Raw genomic sequence first — 17,945 nt, forward strand, 5'->3', positions numbered from 1 at the left:
GTGCTGGCCTTGTGCGTGACCACCCCTCATTCCATGGGTGGAATTTTGCACGCTCACAAGATTCAAGGCTGTCCTTGTATGTGCTGTACTGGACTTGCACATGTTCCCCTTCATTGGCGGAGTAGTTACACTCTCACGAAATTTCGGGTTGGGTGAATTGTTGCACACTCACTTAATGCTAAGATAGCCCTGTGCATGCCCCCCTTTTTCACTAGGTGGACCTCCTGCGTTCCTGCTGGATACTGTGTGGCCATGTGCATGGCGCCTTTCTGGGCGAAGTATGGTATGCCCTACTTCTCTGACGTAGGTACGGCCTTGGGCATCACCCCCTTTTTGGGGCAGGCCTTTGCATTCTTGCCCACTGCAGTTTGCCAGGTACATTTCCCCCCTTTTTCGGGGCGGTCAGTTTGCGTTCCATCGCATACCATACTAGTCTTGTGCATAACTCCTTTCAGTTTGCACTCCCGTAGATACTGTGACACTCTGTGGCTGGCCCTCTTCGCTGAGTGATATATTTTTGCAGTGAGCGGACGTTCTTGTGCGTTGTTTCCTTCTCGTCCCGTAGGTGGGTTGGCCTTCTCACTGCTTACGGGGCTACTCGTACGTATGCCTCCTTTCCTCCTGCGACATACTTTTTCTCTTGGGATACGATGATTGCCGCAAGCCTTGCACTATTCTCTAAGGAGATCATTCTGTCCATCTGTGTAAGCCTAAGGTGTTGTCCAATAAACAACAAATGAATACCTTATATTTAAGTAGACGGGCTCTACTGTTCGCTACTGCACAGAGCTGGGTGGTACTCATTCATTTCGTTGGCCCATTTGTCCTTCCGCGGCATTGTTTCCCTGTGCTAGTGGTCACATGGTCGAGAGCGCTGTCTGCAGCGCCCTTCGCATTTTATGTTGGCTCTGGCGGGACTACGGTCCCCTCGCCTAATACCATTTCCTCCTCTTCGGGTGCAGTGTGGTATGATTCTTTCCGGATTGGCGCCCTCGGTGCTTCAGTCTGATCTGCTACCAGGTTCGGGCCGCTATTCTTGGGAAGGTCACCCAACTTCTCTTGGGTGCTCGCTTATACAGGTCTGGGGGACCTCCACCTTGGGTTCTTCAGGGTATTCGCCTTCTGCGAGGCGGTGAACCGGGCGTCTCTGTGTAGCGGTGTTCTGCTTTTGAGCTGTCCTATGGCCTCTCTGTTGCCCACTCCCCCTTTCGGTTGGAGGGTGTTATACCGGCCTCTGTCTCGCCTGCCTTTTCTCGCCGGCTCTGTTTGGCTCCCACTCGGTACAGATCATTCCGATGTGGCGTCTGTTCCGGCCACGCTTCAGAGGCTGTTCCTTCACTGCCCTTCCCTCTGGGGAAAGCATGGTTGTTCATGTGGATGGTTCTGGTGTTCCTTTTGAGTCTCCCTTGTCCACACTGGCTGTACTAGCTGTGTGCCTAGTTACCGGGTCTACCGTTTTCTGTCCTCCCGCTGGGTGCAGATTGCGTTTTTTCCATTTTAGGCAATGTTTCTACTTTGGATTCACCTTCTCGGTAACTTGGGAGGACTACCATTTGGTCAGGATTGTCTTTTAAATCTCCCACACCGGAACTGTAGTCCGTCTTCCTGTGGTGGCTACATTGGCTTCGGCTTTAGCCTGTCTTGTCCTGGCGGTTGCTGGGCGGACCCTTCGGTTCCTGTCCGTTTGTCCTTCTGCTTCCCCACTATGGGGGGATACGGGACAACCTTGCTCGGGGGCCGACGGGACCAGTTCTACCGACTGTTCTACCCGTGTTACGGGTCTGCGCCTGATCATTGGGTTTTCACCCGCTTGCCCAGGCAACTCTAGTGGGCTCGCTAGTGTTCGCTTCTAGCCGAGTTTTTCGTCCAGGATCTGTGGTAGGACTTAGGGTTTTACCTGGGGTTCTGTGGGAAGCTGGGCGTTCCCCCACTCTGCCTTTCTCCATGGTTCTGTCTTTCTCCAGTCCGGCCTGGACCTGGGGCTGGGACTCTGTTGCTTGAAGTATCAAGTGTCATTCCTGTCCTTCCTCTTTCAGCGTTCCCAGGCCCTCTGGGCCTGTCAGGAACTTCTTCCATGGAGCGGCTCTTGGGTTCCTTTGTACTGTCCTCCGGTACCGTCCTGGGAACTACATACTAGGCTCTTGGCGCTCCAATTTTTCCTTGGAGCCGTTACAGAAGTTCCCTCTACTAACAGTTGGGTTTCTGTAGCCATCGTGTCTCTGATGGGTGCCTGAGTGGCGGCCCTTCTTGTTCCGAGCCTTCTGTCTTCCCCCAGGACAGGGCTGTTCTCCATTCCGTCTCTTCCTTCCTTCTGAAGATGGTGTTTGTCTTTCATTTCATTGAGGCAGTCGTCCTCCCCTTCCCACCCCAGGGAACGTTGGAGATCTCCGACTCTTGTCGACATTCGGTCTCTTGTGTTTCCAGGAGGTCCGTGCAAAGGGTTGACGGCCTCCAGGGTGGCTTTCCTCCGCTTTCTCAGAGTGGCTCTTGTTGTGGTTGCCGCACCAAGGGCAGGGTTCTGCTTTTGGTGTCACCATTCATTTGGCCAGAGTTGTCGGTTTTTTCCTGGGCCGGAGGCATTAGGCTTCGGCCATGCATTTGTGCAAGGCGGTCACTGGTCTTCCTTGCACACCTTACCGAGTTCTACAGGGTGCATACTCGGGCTTCGGCGTATGCTGTTTCGGGCCGCCTGGTCTGCAGGCGGCGGGGTTTTTTGATGCCTTCGGGTGCTTCGCCTTGGTGCTGTGGTCCCTCCCCCTTTGGACTGCTTTTGAACGTCCCAAGGTCTTCTGTGTCCCCCAAGGAAACTGGGCGAGAAAACGAGATTTTTGTATAACTTACCAGTAAAATCTCTTTCTCGCTCTTTCCTTGGGGGACACAGCACCCACCCATTCTTTGTTCTTCTCTGACTGTTTCCGAGTTTGTTTACCCTTTGGGTAGTTGGCTTGTTGGTTCCAATTTTTGGACTTTGCCTTTTCTCACTACTTGGACACGCAACTGGCAGTCTCTCTCTCCAGGCTGAGGGTATAGCTGTGGAGGAGGGGCTTAACAGTCTTCACTTAGTGTCACGCCTCCTAGGGAGATGAGCTATACCCAAGGTCTTCTGTGTCCCCCAAGGAAAGAGCGAGAAAGAGATTTTACTGGTAAGTTATACAAAAATCTCGTTTTTGCTGTGATTAGAATAAATTATTGCTGTACTGTATAATGGGATTTAGTTTTTTCATCATTGAAATACTGTGATCTCAATAATATTAGTCCGCAGCATGGCAGACTAATGCAGGTCACATAAACCGATTCAGTGGGCCCAATCTTTTTGTTCACTAGCACAAAGCAGTTATTGCTGGAATCCCATTAAGAAAGTGCTTTATCCTAGGAAATTCATGTTTAGATACAATTACAAAATATGCCATTGACAGTTACTATGACTTTAAACCTTCTGTTCTTCATAGTATTAAACACTATAGTCCAAATATTGCACCCCCATTTTAAAGCATTGTGCACATATCATTTGACAAGCTTTGTGCTCATTCTTTTTGAAGGTGTTCATGGAGGAAATGACTCAGAAGCAACCAGATGTGGATAGAGTGACAAAGACGTACAAGAGGAAAACCGACCCTAACCATGCCTCATTCAGTGACAAGACCCGAAACAGTGAGTGGGTGTACCCGATTCTTCACATCTGTGTGTTACAGTTCAATGCAGTTTACAAATTTTATACATCTTCAACCTAAAACCAATGAAAGTCTTAAAAGTATCCTATAACTGTAGGTATCCTAGTGACTTTATAGAATGATTTTACCCAGAACAGCAATACTGGTGTGCACTATTAAGATTGTGAACTTTGGGGAGGTGCTATTCTTCATTATCTTTGAAAAAGATTATATTTGATGGCTTCCGTTTCTGTCATGCATTAAATCACTTTATTTTTTATATTTTTTGCAGGGAAACCTGCAGTGCAGTCCACCCCACCAGTCTTTCAGATGCCCTCCCAGTCGGAGAACAAGAACCCTAGAGTCAATCAGTTGTCTGCCCGTTGGCAGCAGGTGTGGTTATTAGCATTGGAGAGACAGCGAAAGCTCAATGATTCTCTAGACAGGTTGGAAGAGGTATGGTAACAAATCTGCACGTTTGCCATATAACCAATTCATCCTTGCTTTGGTTATTGAACTTTACGTTTTTGTTTTTCCAAGTTAAAAGAATTTGCCAACTTTGACTTTGACATCTGGAGGAAGAAATACATGCGGTGGATGAATCACAAGAAATCGCGGGTCATGGATTTCTTCCGCAGGATAGACAAAGACCAGGATGGGAAAATTACCAGACAAGAATTTATTGATGGGATATTGGCATCCAGTAAGTAGACAGGTTCTAAGGACCATGACCTTTAAAGTTCATCCTCTTGATTCAGTTACCAACCACTTATGTCTTCTGTAGAATTTCCAACCACAAAACTAGAAATGACAGCTGTGGCTGATATCTTTGATGGTGATGGTGATGGATACATCGATTACTATGAGTTTGTAGCCGCCCTTCATCCCAATAAAGATGCTTATCGGCCGACTACTGATGCAGATAAGATTGAGGATGAAGTAAGTGGTTTTCTTCCATTAGCAAGAATACTCTCACTTTCTAGTATATATATTTTTTTAATATATGTTAATACTCATCTCTGTGACTTATTTCTTCAAAGGTCACCAGGCAGGTGGCACAATGTAAATGTGCAAAGCGATTCCAGGTGGAACAGATCGGAGAGAACAAATACAGGGTGAGCAAAGTGTTTTTCTTTTTGTGAGTCTTTGGCAGTGTTAGGAACTATCTTGTGTACGCTAAAGATGTCTGGTTGTCACTAGCATATGCCTTGCAGTCTAAGGGCTCATTCACACTGCCGTATGAACGGATCCGCACCCGTTCCGCAATTTTGCGGAAGGTCTGCGGATCCATGCATATCTATGGGCCCTCCGTACCACGGCTCCGCAGAAAAGATAGAACATGTCCTATTCTTTTCCGCAATCGCGGACAAGAATAGGCTTTTCTATTATGGTTGCGGCCATGTGCGATCTGCAAATTGCAGAAAGTGCATGGCCATTGTCCGTGTTTTGCGGATCAGAAAAGCACTACGGCCGTCTGAATGGGCCCTAAGTATAAGTAAATAAAATCGAGCACTGCTTTTTGATGATGTGAACCACAAGCTGAAAGAGTTTTTGCCACGAATATTTATTACCATTTTGTGGTAAAGCACAAAACGTAACAATTCTTCACTTGGAATCATTTTGAGTATTGCTCAAGCGTCAAGATGTTGCTTGTTATTCCCTTTCCAGTCCTACTAATGTGTTCAGTGCTAATGACAGAAAGCTGCTTCTAGGGCTCGTTCACACCTTGGATTTTGACACTGTCAAAATCCGCAAAGTTGGATGCCGTGACTTGGCTCCATTGAATGAAGCTAAATCGCAAGTGGATGCTCGAGGTGGCTGTCTGCACGCCATGCAAAGAAGGGCCATGTCCTTTCTTGACGCAGTCTTGGCTTTAAATCGCTTCCCCACAAACTACAGGGCTGCCTCCCATTAAAAAGAATAGGCAGCTGGCTGCATTTTGGCGGAGAGTTTGCGCCAAAATTCTGATGTGGGAACAGGCCCCTACTGTGAAAATTCTGCACACTATGAATTGGGAACAACTTTACTCAATGAAAAATTGGGAACCACTTTACTCAATGAAATGAGCATGATTGTCTACAACAAGTGAGTGACCGCAATATCTGAGCATGGTTGATATTTTTTATTCCTTTTTCTTAGGCTGAATGCACGCGGTCCGTGGTATCCCGGCCTGGATTCCTGCTGACAGCAGGAGCGCACGGCGTCTTTGGTTGCTATGACGCTCTGCACTTCATGCCACCGCTGCACTACAGTAATACACTGGTATGATCTATACCAGTGTATTGCTGTAGAGCAGCAGCGGCATGAAGCGCACAGAGTCATAGCAACCAATGACGCCGTGCGCTCCTGCGGTCAGCAGGAATCCAGGCCGGGATACCACGGACCGCTCACGGCATTCGGCCTTATGCTGTGGTTTGCATGATTAAATAATACAATTCAGATCGTGGAGCAGCCATTTAAGGCAAACGATATTTACTTATTATCCAGTGCAATTTAGCCACGTTTGTGTCAGTAGTAGACAGTTCTGTGTTATTGCTGTGTATGCGCAACTAAAGAGTTTTCTTTCTTTCTCCTTGTGCTTTTTCATGTAGTTCTTCCTAGGGAACCAGGTACAGTGCTTTCTGATGCTGCCTCTTTTCTGCCCGAATAATCACTTGCTTACATACTAAGTTGATTCTTTTATTTTTTTATCGTGATCATCTTAAAATTCTGACAATCACCATAGATTCTTACATACTAAGTTGATTCTTTTATTTTTTTTATCGTGATCATCTTAAAATTCTGACAATCACCATAGATTTCTTTAAGCTGTTTAGGAGATGTGTACAGCCCTGTGTCTCACGCAAATAAACCCACACTGCTTACTGTGTGAATGGGCCTGCATGTCAGAGTGAACAGCTCCATTAATTCCTGAGCAGTTTACATAGCTACGTGCCATTCATGTCATTCATCACAGCTAAAGGTGACTGGGAACGTCTTGTGAGATGTCCTGTAAATCTCAGATTGATGGAACTCTTATTACATTGTAATAGAAGTTCCCACATGGGAAATCTACCTCCTATGCGTGGACATAGATCTTACAGGAGCCCATCAGCCGGACAGCTGCATGAGCATGTCATTGGGTCTCCCTTATCCATAATTTAGTAAGGGTACTTTCACTCTAGCGGCAGGACGGATCCGACAGGGTGAACAGCCTGTCGGATCCGTCCTGCCGCTAGTGTGAAAGTAGCCTTATGTGACTGAATTATTTTTTCAGGACCCTGCCAATATGGTACAACTAACTCCATTTCCACAACTAATCATACAAATCACGGATTAGGGGCTGTGGATGCCTCATATTCACACCCTAGCAGATCCTGGGAGGATAACAAGCTTCTTTTAATTTATAGCCAGGTTTTCCTGGATGTAAGCGGTGGCTAAAATTCAGAAAAGCTCTAAGACTGAGGCTTGTTCTCCAGGTCTGCTCACGATTCATTCTCTGTTAATATGTGCCTGTACGCACATAGATTCATTTTATGGAGTGAATTTATGAACATGCACATATTGACATATATATTTACCTATATATGTCTGGTTTGGTCTACGGGTGACTTGACATGCATGTATTGTAAGGTTTTTACGAGATCTGATGTAAGTAACCAGTTATTTGGTTTTCTCAGTTTGGAGACTCTCAACAGTTGCGCTTAGTGCGTATACTGCGCAGCACAGTGATGGTTCGAGTTGGAGGAGGCTGGATGGCTCTAGATGAATTTTTGGTGAAAAACGATCCTTGCCGAGGTACGAATTTGTGCTTCTCAGATTATAACACAATGTTTAGACATTGAATGCTCTTGTGCTTGATTTTAAAGGATTTTTTTCTGGTATTTGTTCTGCATACAGCAGATTCTCCAAGCAGTGGCTCAGGAGCCCCATGTGGTTCTTGTGCTCCCCTGAATGTGACTGGAAAGCTAATAGCAGCCACAGTTTCTCTTGTTCCCTAGTGGCACCAGGGAGTGACGTTTATTATGTAAAGGAAGTTTATTCAAGGCACTTACTAATGTATTGTTATTACTCATATTGCCTCCTTTGCTGGCTGGATTCATTTTTCCATCACATTATACACTGCTTGTTTCTATGGTTACGACCACCCTGCAATCCAGTCGCAGTGGTCGTGCTTGCACATTATAGGAAAAAGCGACGGCCTCTCTGGTGGCCAGGACTTTGGGAGCGCACATACACTGGGGCTTTTTCCTATAGTGTACAAGGACAGCCACTGCTGATGAATTGCAGAGTGGTCATAACCATAGAAACGAGCAGTGTATAATGTGATGGAAACATGAATCTAGCCTGTAAAGGAAGCAATATGGATAATAACAATACATTAGTAAGTGCCTTGCATTAACTTTCTCTACATAAAAAATGCTGAAGTGACACAACCCCTTTAAGGGTCTCTAACCCTACGAAGATTGGGGACCGAAACACTTTGAAAGGGCTGTGCATGACTGCATACAAGGGTTATGTGCCCAAAAATAAATGACTGAACAGAAGAAATGTGTAGTTTGATTTGTATATCTGAATATAGCATCTCATAGTCATCTTTTTAGGGTGTTGCTGCCTTGAACTTGCATTGCCTTATAGCAGGGTTCCAAACTTGCCATGAATTCAGTCCCTACCCAGTCACTTTCTGTTGAATCGGGTGTCTTGAGCTGGTCTTACACTTTACAGATCTAATATGGATTGAGACTGCCTCAACTGTTGAAAACAGTGGAAAGTGGAATCTGCCAAGCACTTATCTCCTTCCCTCCATAAAAATGTTATGCCTGTTCCACTAAGCCTGCGTGTTATTAACGGAGTCACTAAGATAGCTGCTCAGCTGATGGGTGTTTTATCTGCTGCAAAAGGCCGGCTTCATATTCCTTTCTGTTAGAAACCATCTATGGTTATTGCTCCGCTGTTTCAGATTTTGGGCACTGGTGGGGCAAATGCTTCAGATGCTCCTACAGTATAAGTTAGGGTCCGGACAAGAAAAGGCATTGTCTAGGAGTGTGTCAGCGATGTGCGGGGTCCGCAAAATGCAGAACGCACATTGCCGGTGTCTGTGTTTTGCGGATCCGCAAAACACATACGGACGAGTGAATGGACCCTTAGGCCTAGTTCACACGAACGTGTGTGACCCGTGCTGCGGGCCGCAATGCACGATCGCCGGCCGTAGGTCAGCTGCATCGGATCGCGGACCCATTCACTTTAATGGGTCCGCGATCCGCCCGTTCCGCAAAAAGATAGAACATGTCCTATCTTTTTGCGGAACGGAAGTACGGGACGCAACCCCACTGAAGCACTCCGTAGTGCTTCCGAGGGGTCCCGTCCCGTGCGGCCGTTCTGCGATTCCGGATTTGCGGACCCATTGAAGTGAATGGGTCCGTGAAGCGAAATGCACACGGAACTGTGGCCGTGTATTGCGGCCCGCAATACGGCCACGGATCACACACGTTCGTGTGAACTCGGCCTTAGGCTGGGTTCACTCTGGTTTTTTTTTTGTTAGCTTTTTTGCCATTGTTGCCTTTTTTTTCTTTTTGCAGCGTTTTTCGATACCTCTTTTCCACTTTTCTCATGCAGCCAGATGAAATCCACTACAAAGTGTTTGTTTTTTGCGTTACGTTCGTGTTTTTGTCAAAAAATTTATTTCAGATAAACAGATTTCCAGCACGAAGGAGATAAAATCTTGCATGTTCTTTATTGAATATTTCAAACGTACACACGGTGCAGTGAAAGAGGTCCCTCCATGTCCCTGGTCAGACAGACATGTTTCAAGCAAGCCGGCTCTTAGTCATGATCTCTAAAAATGCTCTAGTTGTAGTGTTCTTACCCATTGGAATCTCTACGGCAGTTGAAAACCATTTGAAATAAATACCTATAAGTATACAGTTAAAAAAATAATAATTTAAAAATCGCACAAAAAAAGATAAAAAGATGTGTTTTTTTAATTTATTTTTTACCTCGGGAGAAAAATGTACTTAAAAAATGTAATGTGAAAGAAGCCTTTAGCATGTGGCCATTAGGTGACCTTGTATCTTATCAGCAGGGGAGACAAACATTGCATCATTTCCCCATCCTGCCACCAGAGGGCAGAATGGTTTCATTTTAGACAAAGAGGAAGTAGATTTGTTTTGTTGGTGTGGCGGCTATATGGAGCATATCCGAAGAAAGTTCCATCTGTTCTGTGCTTTGTATCCGTGGTAGTGCATGCAGTCACTGACTTAATCTAGGGTTTGATGTTTTGCATCCCCTGCTTCATAACATAGTTGTGTTGCTTCAAGATATGATTTGTTTGGGATTAGTGTCTGCACATTGAGCCCAGTTCAAACCTATGTCTTGATAGATAATCTTGTCAATGTCTGTAGATTTTGCATGCCTTACATCATGTCCATTTCTCCCCTCTGCACCTCTCTACCCTTCTTAGTTCATCATCCAGGAATTAAATTAAAGAGAACAGATTCCGTCTCATCCATAGGCTTTGGTAACTGCTCTTGCTTTGTAGATGTGCTTATTGCTGTCAACATGCTTTATTTGAGTTTCAGCATACGCAAGAACAGAACTCTATATTGTATTCACATTGTATGACAATGAGCACTCTGCATCTGTACCTGGAATTAGCATTTTGGGTGAGATGATCTGACGAATGCACGAACACCAACCGTGGGGCATCCGCAGCGGATCGTGGACCCATTCACCTGAATGGGTCCGCGATCCGCCCTTTTCCGCAAAAAGATAGGACACGTTCTATCTTTTTGCAGAACGGAAGTACAGGAGGAAACCCCACGGAGGCACTCCGTAGTGAATGGGTCCGCATTCCGTGAATGCCCAGGGAACGGCGCCCTCGTGTAATGCGGATCCGCAAATGCGGTCCGCAATACGGCCACGGAGCGCACACGTTCGTGTGAAAGAGGCCTATGGATGGAAATCCAAATAATACATTTGCCCTGAGCCCATGCAAACATGACAAAACAATGTGTGTGGCTTCTGAGAGATTTAACTCTAACAACCCAACTGACCCATGTTTGCTGGCTATACTGTGTATTAACCTGTTTTGCGGAACTAAATACATGTGACGTGTGTGTTGCTTACTATAACTTCTGTGCATCTTGTTTGTGCTTGAGAGTCTTATATACAATGTAACCTCCTGTATATTTCTTTTCATCAGCAAGGGGAAGAACTAATCTCGAGCTGCGAGAGAAGTTTATACTACCCGAAGGGGTTTCCCAGGGAATGACTCCCTTCAGGTCACGAGGGCGAAGGTCAAAACCGTCTTCCAGGACTGCCTCTCCTACTAGGTCCAGCTCCAGTGCCAGCCAGAGTAACCATAGCTGTACCTCTGTTCCATCCTCACCCGCTACCCCTGCAAGTGGTTCAAAGGTAGGTTTTGGGCATGATTATTCGGACATTAGCATATGCATATTTGGAAGTAACATGGGGTACAAAGGCCAGTGTCTCTTGCTTTGCTTTGTTTGCATGCAATACCCTTTTTTACCGTATGGGAACTACTTTGTATGTGCTTTGTCTTTTAGACATAATCTGGCAGATTCTCAGTCATTACATTTATTTAATAAATGAATGAATAAAACTCCTCTCCGTGGCACAGTGACCCTACAGTCAGTGTCATGCAAGAAACCACACAATGCAGTACACAGACTAAAGCCTGTGGTTGGAGGAAAAGGTAAGTGAAACCTTTGGAATTACCTGGATTTCTGTGTTGATTAGCAGTCAGATATGGTCTGATTGTTATTTAAGTCACAATTATAGGCAAACAGAATTTAAAGGGGTGTCTTAATATTGATGATCTGTCCTCAGGATAGGTCATCAATATCAGATTGGTGAGGGTCCAACTTCCAACACCCCCCACCAATCAGCCATTTGAATGGGCCACGGTGCTCATGCAAGTGCTGCATCCTCTTCCATGTTTACCTGCACACTGTCTCCTTTGTAGCAGCGGTGCTGGGTAATTGTACCTTCCTCTCCAATTCACTTGAATGGGATGATACTGCACAACCACTACAATCCAGATATCATGCAGGTAATCATTGAAGAGGAGGCATTGCTCACACGAGCTCAGCATTCTCTTCAAATAGCTGGTCCATGATCTCTGAGTGTAGGTCATTATATTATGACACCTTTAACTAAATTAGTAACACAAAAACAGTTATACCATCTGCCTTTGAATGTTGCTTTAAAGGAAACCGGTCACAACTTTTTGCTGACCTCACTGAGGGCAGCATAAATTAGTGACAGAAATGCTGATTTCAGCGATGTGTCACTCATGAGCTAAAAGTCAGTGGTTGCTAAGAACCAGCATCATAATCATTGCAGCCCAGGCCTGGAAAAGAGTCAAATCTACCTGAGAAGAGTCCTGGTTATTCATAGTCTCCTGCTCTCTCACCCATCTGCTGATGATTGGCAGTTCTCTCCTAGAGAAGGGGAGAAAACTAGGTAGAAGATCAGTCATCAGCAGGTGGGCAGGAGAGCAGGAAGTCATGAATAACCAGGACTCTTCTCAGGTGGCTGTGACTCTTTTCCAGGCCCAGTCTGCAATGATTGTGATGTTGGTTCTCGGCAACCACTTACTTTTTACTTATAAATGACAGACCGCTGAAATCCTCTCACCTGTCTCTACTTTATACTGCCATTAGTATGGGCAGCATAACATTGATGACAGGTTCCCTTTAATTGAGCACATTGAGTAAATGATCAGTGCAGGAATAAAAAGTAAATGTACCTCATAAAACATGTTTAAAGACACATCAAGTAGGAAATGACTACAAAAGCATAGCTGAAGACCTGGTGTACGTCAACTCATGATTTCACAAATTATCTACAAATGCAGGAAATTCCGAATTGTCACTACTGACGTGTCCTTTATCAGAATAGAGCGGTTAATGAGCATGTTGGTCCTCCAATATGAACAATTGTTAAGTTTAGTTTGTTTTTGCCTATAATTGTGACTTGGATAACAATCAGACCACATCTTATTAGTGAGAGAAAATCACTGCAGCTCTCACCTGCACCTCCCAATGGAGCACGGAAAATCAGACCTGGACACGGTCAGATGCAAAGTTCAATGAAAATTAGTGATCAATGCAGAAATCCCGGTGCTTCCAAAAGGTTCAATTACTTTTTTTTTTTTTTTGCAAACGTGCACTTTTGAAACCATTTTTGTAAAATAACAAGGCCAAAACTGATCGACTAGTCTGGGAAAGTACTGAGATTGAAAGGCAAAAATGTATCTGGGATTTTAAAAGATTTATTCCACGTTTTTTTTTTTGTTTTTTTTTACTATTTAGACACTTAGGGGGAGATTTATCAAAGACCAGCATTTAACGCAGATCTTGGAAGTCTTCTGTGCTGCTGGAGGGTGCAGCTAATTTATGATGAGGCGCAGATCTTGTCATAAACTAGATGCATCCTCCGGCTGTGTGTGCACCAGAAAGAAATCTGTGGCAGCTGCCCTAGAGTTCGGTCTTTATTTGCGCAAATGAAGACACATTTGGTGGACCCGTTGGTTCTGCCGTCACGCCACCCTCCTTTTCAGAAAGTGTTAAGGGGTGACATTTAAAAAGAGGCAAACGTGAAGTTTGCTACTTTTTTACACAAAAAGGCGCAGAGAGATGCTAAATATCCCCCTTAGTGTTACCATATGTGATATGCGTGCCTGCTTTAGTCCTTTGGTTCAGATTTTGTTTGTTTCAATGTATTTTTTTGTTTGCATTTTTGTGACATCTCATTACCCTTCTTCATCTTCGCTCGCTTCCCGTCCTGTGTGCCCTTGCCCCTCTCGCAGACTCCACAGCAGCCATCTCGCTGTTACGAGAAGCCCTGGCTTGTAAACAGCAAGACTGGCACGCCCTCTAGGGGTTTCGAATACTCAGACTTCCAGATCCCATCGTGTGAGGTAGAGTATGGTCCTCCAACAGTAGAGCCTCCACCCTTTCCAGGAGCCATCTTCCTGCTAACACTTTGCCTCGTCAAGCTTTCCCGAATTGAACTAACAATTGTCTTTTGAATGGATGAGAAATACTTGTCATTATCCAATTAAATCCGCTTTCCCAGTTTTGATTGATTTTCCTTCTAATATGTGAGGATTAAGGCATGTGTTCACTGGTTGAAAAACTAAAAAATGGTCTCTCTTTACTAAAGTTACCATGGAGGTTTTCCCTCCGATATTAACGCATGATTTTTAATTACACTTAGATTTCTGCAAATTCTAAATCTTAATTCTTTCAGATTGGTGTTGACTCAAAATCTATTGAAAAAATTGGTTAAGATTGCATGCATGCTCATTCAGTCCATTGAACGTCACTTGAATGTATTGTCTTCACTTTAACAACACAGTATAATGCTGAGCATCAAGTCACTAATGTCCATAAACTGTGATAAATACATATATTCTTTTCTTAATCTGGAAGGTTTTCTTATGAACACCACTGCCGAATTAAGATTTCCTGTACTCCCCTACAATCAGTGCTTTTGGGTATCCATTTATGGGCCATCTGGCTAGAAATACCTTTATTGTCATAGATCAGAGAAATGTTACTGTATTACCAGTAAAATTTCCAGACTGGTAAAATTTGATTTGATTAGTAGAACTACAGGTAACAGCACACTGCTAGTCAATTGCACAAACATATAAGCAAATAATAAATGAAAAATAAACTGCCTGGTGGCCATACTTACTGCAAGGGCAGTTAGAAGCTCTTTGCGCATATAATTGATCAAAAATATGTCGGGCCCATCTACCGGACGACAAGGTGGCTTCTCATCAGATGGGGCCTACTCTAACATGCCTCTCCTGGGCTTACAGCCTACAATCTGGGCAAAGTAGCACCCAGTAAAATTTGATTGTCCGAAGCAGTGACATGACCCTACCCAAAGGGCTCCAGATGGCAACCAAAATGGTCGCCAATGCGACTTAGAATTTACAAATGGTGACAAGACTTTTTAGTCTTGTCGCCATTTGCAACTAGACAACCCGCCGCAGCGGCAGGCACAGGAGATGATAGTTCTCTGCCCCGCCGCCGATTTTCTTCTCAGCAGCGCAGTGGAGGAGTCTCTCCCTCCCCCTGTGCTGCCGCCGCCAATGAGAAGAGAGACTGGAGGAGGAGGGGAGGGGCTGTGGCCCCTGTGCCACCAATGAAGATAACTGACCTGTTAATACAAATACAGGAGGCGGGTGCCGGATTCAAATAGCCTGCACCCGACCTCTATGACAGGGAGCTGCGATCCGCTGCAGTTAACCCCTCAGGTGCTGCAGCGGATCGCATCTCCCTGTCATAGAGGTCGGGTGCCGGCTATTTGATTCCGGCACCCGCCTCCTGTATTTGTATTAACAGGTCAGTTATCTTTATTGGTGGCGCAGTGCGCTCCCCCCAAACACCCCAGTATAATAAACAATGGTGGTGCAGTGCGGCCCCCCCCCCCCCGTATAATAAACATATAAACATTGGTGGCGCAGTGCGCGCCGACCCCCCCCCCCCCCCCCCCAGTATAATAAGCATTGGTGGCGCCGTGCGCTTTCCCCCCCCCTCAGTATAATAAACATTGGTGGCGCAGTGCCAATGAGGGTTAAAAAATAAATTAACTCACCTCCTCCAATTGATCGCGTAGCTGCCGGTCTCCTGTTATTTCTTCAGGACCTGTGGTGACGTCACTGAGCTCATCACATGGTCTATTACCATGGTGATGGATCATGTGATGTACCATGTGATGAGCACAGTGATGTCACCACAGGTCCTTTGACAGGTCCTGAAGAAAGAACAGGAGACCGGCAGCTACGCGATCAATTGGAGGAGGTGAGTAAATTTTTTAAAATATTTTTTAACCCTCAATTGACCACCTACTAAGCATTCTGTATTAAAGAATGCTATTATTTTCCCTTATAACCATGTTATAAGGGAAAATAACACAGTGAATAGACCTTCTTCCTAGCAACCATGCGTGAAAATCGCACCGCATCCGCACTTGCTTGCGGATGCTTGCGATTTTCACACAGCCCCATTCACTTCTATGGGACCTGCGTTGCGTGAAAAACGCACAACATAGAGCATGCTGCGATTTTCACGCAACGCACAAGTGATGCGTGAAAATCACCGCTCATGTGCACAGCCCCATAGAAGTGAATGGGTCTGGATTCAGTGCGGGTGCAATGCGTTCACCTCACGCATTGCACCCGTGCAGAAATCTTGCCTGTGTGAAAGGGGCCTAAGGGGGCTAATAGTAAGTAAAATAGTAAGCTAATAGTAAGTAAAAAAAAAAAAACACAAACACTTAGGCTACTTTCACACTTGCGGCAGTGTGATCCGGCAGGCAGTTCAGTCGTCGGAACTGCCTGCCGGATCCGCCGATCTTGATGTGACTGAAAGCATTTGTGAGACGCATCCGGATGCAGATCCATCTCACAAATGCATTGCAAGAACGAATCCATCTCTCCGCTTGTCATGCGGACAGACGGATCCGTCTTGTATCTTTTTAAAGTCCTGGTTGCCATAGTAGGAGCGGGGAGCGGGGGAGCGGTATACTTACAGTCCGTGCGGCTCCCGGGGCGCTCCAGAATGACGTCAGAGCGCCCCATGCGCATGGATGACGTGTCCATGTGATCACATGATCCATGCGCTTGGGGCGCCCTGACGTCACTCTGGAGCGCCCCGGGAGCCGCACGGACGGTAAGTATGCTGCTCCCCGCTACACTTTACCATGGCTGCCAGGACTTTAGCGTCCCGGCAGCCATGGTAACCATTCAGAAAAAGCTAAATGTCGGCTCCGGCAATGCGCCGAAACGACGTTTAGCTTAAGGCCGGATCAATGCCTTTCAATGGGCATTAATTCTGGATCCGGCCTTGCGGCAAGTGTTCCGGATTTTTGGCCGGAGCAAAAAGCGCAGCATGCTGCGGTATTTTCTCCGGCCAGAAAACGTTCCGTCCCGGAACTGAAGACATCCTGATGCATCCTGAACGGATTTCTCTCCATTCAGAATGCATTAGGATAATCCTGATCAGGATTCCTCTGGCATAGAGCCCCGACGACGGAACTCTATGCCGGAAGAAAAGAACGCAAGTGTGAAAGAGCCCTTACTCTCCATTCAGAATGCATGGGGATATGCCTGATCAGTTATTTTCCGGTATAGAACCCCTGTGACGGAACTCTATGCCGGAAAAACGCTAGTGTGAAAGTACTGTAAAATATTAAGTTTAAATCCCCCCTTTCCCAATTTTACATATAAAATATATAAACAATAAATAAACATATTACATAACGCTGCGTCCGAAAAGTCCAAACTATTAAATATCTCCTATGCGGTGAGCGCCGTAACAGACATAAATAAATAAAAACCATGCGATTCGCTATTTTTTAGTCACCTTGTCACCCCAAAAAATAGGATAGGACTGTTCTATTATGGGCCGAACGTTTCATAAAATGGGAAATGCACGCTGCTTTTTTTGGTGTGCTTTTTTTTTTGGCGTGGTATTGAGTATCGCAATACTTTTTTTATGGTGACGAAAGCGAATCAAAATTTTGGTATCGTAACAACCCTACGCCGATCTGATCGGCGTAGCGTTGTCACAATACCAAAATTTTAATTCCGTTTCGATTTGGCGACTAAAAATTTAATTTGGCTCCTAAATTTTTCAGTTCAGGAGCCAATGGCTACTAGGTATTTTTTTTTTTTGTCTGGAGCAGTGTACCCAGCTTTCAGAGCAGAAAGCGACATTACGCAGACAGGGCAGTATTACAGAGATGTGGGGAGACATGTAGCGGTACAGTGGGTTATTTCTCCACAACAGGCCTCTTTTAGGATTGCAGACTTTGAACTGTGGACACATATATTCCTACCCTGCAGAGTTTCTATTGATTTGGTGAAGTTTACCCAAAGCACGTTTATTCCCTCCCACACTTCTAAATTATTAATGCTGGTTGTAGCAAACTTGGTCAAGTGCTGATGCTGTTAAAGATAGACCATTGTAGTGTCAGTGACTAGAAAGTTACTTATTAGCTTGTACTGTTTTACTGCTGCGCAAAGTAGTGACGCGGAAGACTTTTTCTTTTTCATTATTGATTTTATTATATAACTGGTGGCAAGTCTGTCCATGGCATTGATTGCTCTTTGTAATTTGTTATTTTGTGGCCAATTTTTAAGGTAACACCAGCACAAAGCAGCAAAATGAAGAAAGCTGCTATCCATACAAGCCGTTCATCCCTCACAGGAGACATGTCTGGAACCACGCCTTCTGGTGCCAAATCAAGTCGACCTGGTAAATAATTTTCCCCAAT

The 17,945-nt window shown here is 45.2% G+C and overlaps 1 protein-coding gene across 22 annotated transcripts in view; it reads left to right on the plus strand.

Annotated features, from left to right (window-relative positions):
• MACF1 (microtubule actin crosslinking factor 1) overlaps positions 1-17,945 on the plus strand; it is a 284,153-nt gene that overhangs the window by 261,105 nt on the left and 5,103 nt on the right. For 10 of the 22 annotated variants that reach the window (XM_040424601.1, XM_040424619.1, XM_040424602.1 and 7 more), the window contains 11 exons: positions 3,540-3,651; positions 3,943-4,106; positions 4,191-4,353; positions 4,435-4,589; positions 4,691-4,765; positions 6,242-6,259; positions 7,310-7,427; positions 10,090-10,146; positions 10,831-11,042; positions 13,462-13,572; positions 17,812-17,926. In XM_040424601.1, the coding sequence (XP_040280535.1) occupies positions 3,540-3,651; positions 3,943-4,106; positions 4,191-4,353; positions 4,435-4,589; positions 4,691-4,765; positions 6,242-6,259; positions 7,310-7,427; positions 10,090-10,146; positions 10,831-11,042; positions 13,462-13,572; positions 17,812-17,926 (1,300 nt within the window). Of the gene's footprint in view, positions 1-3,539; positions 3,652-3,942; positions 4,107-4,190; positions 4,354-4,434; positions 4,590-4,690; positions 4,766-6,241; positions 6,332-6,398; positions 6,805-7,309; positions 7,428-10,089; positions 10,147-10,830; positions 11,043-13,461; positions 13,573-17,811; positions 17,927-17,945 lie in introns of those variants that run through there. The other 12 variants (XM_040424624.1, XM_040424608.1, XM_040424609.1 and 9 more) reach the window with 7 other exon arrangements.

This window comes from Bufo bufo, chromosome 3 (assembly GCF_905171765.1).
Source record: "Bufo bufo chromosome 3, aBufBuf1.1, whole genome shotgun sequence".
Taxonomy (NCBI): Eukaryota; Metazoa; Chordata; class Amphibia; order Anura; family Bufonidae; genus Bufo; species Bufo bufo.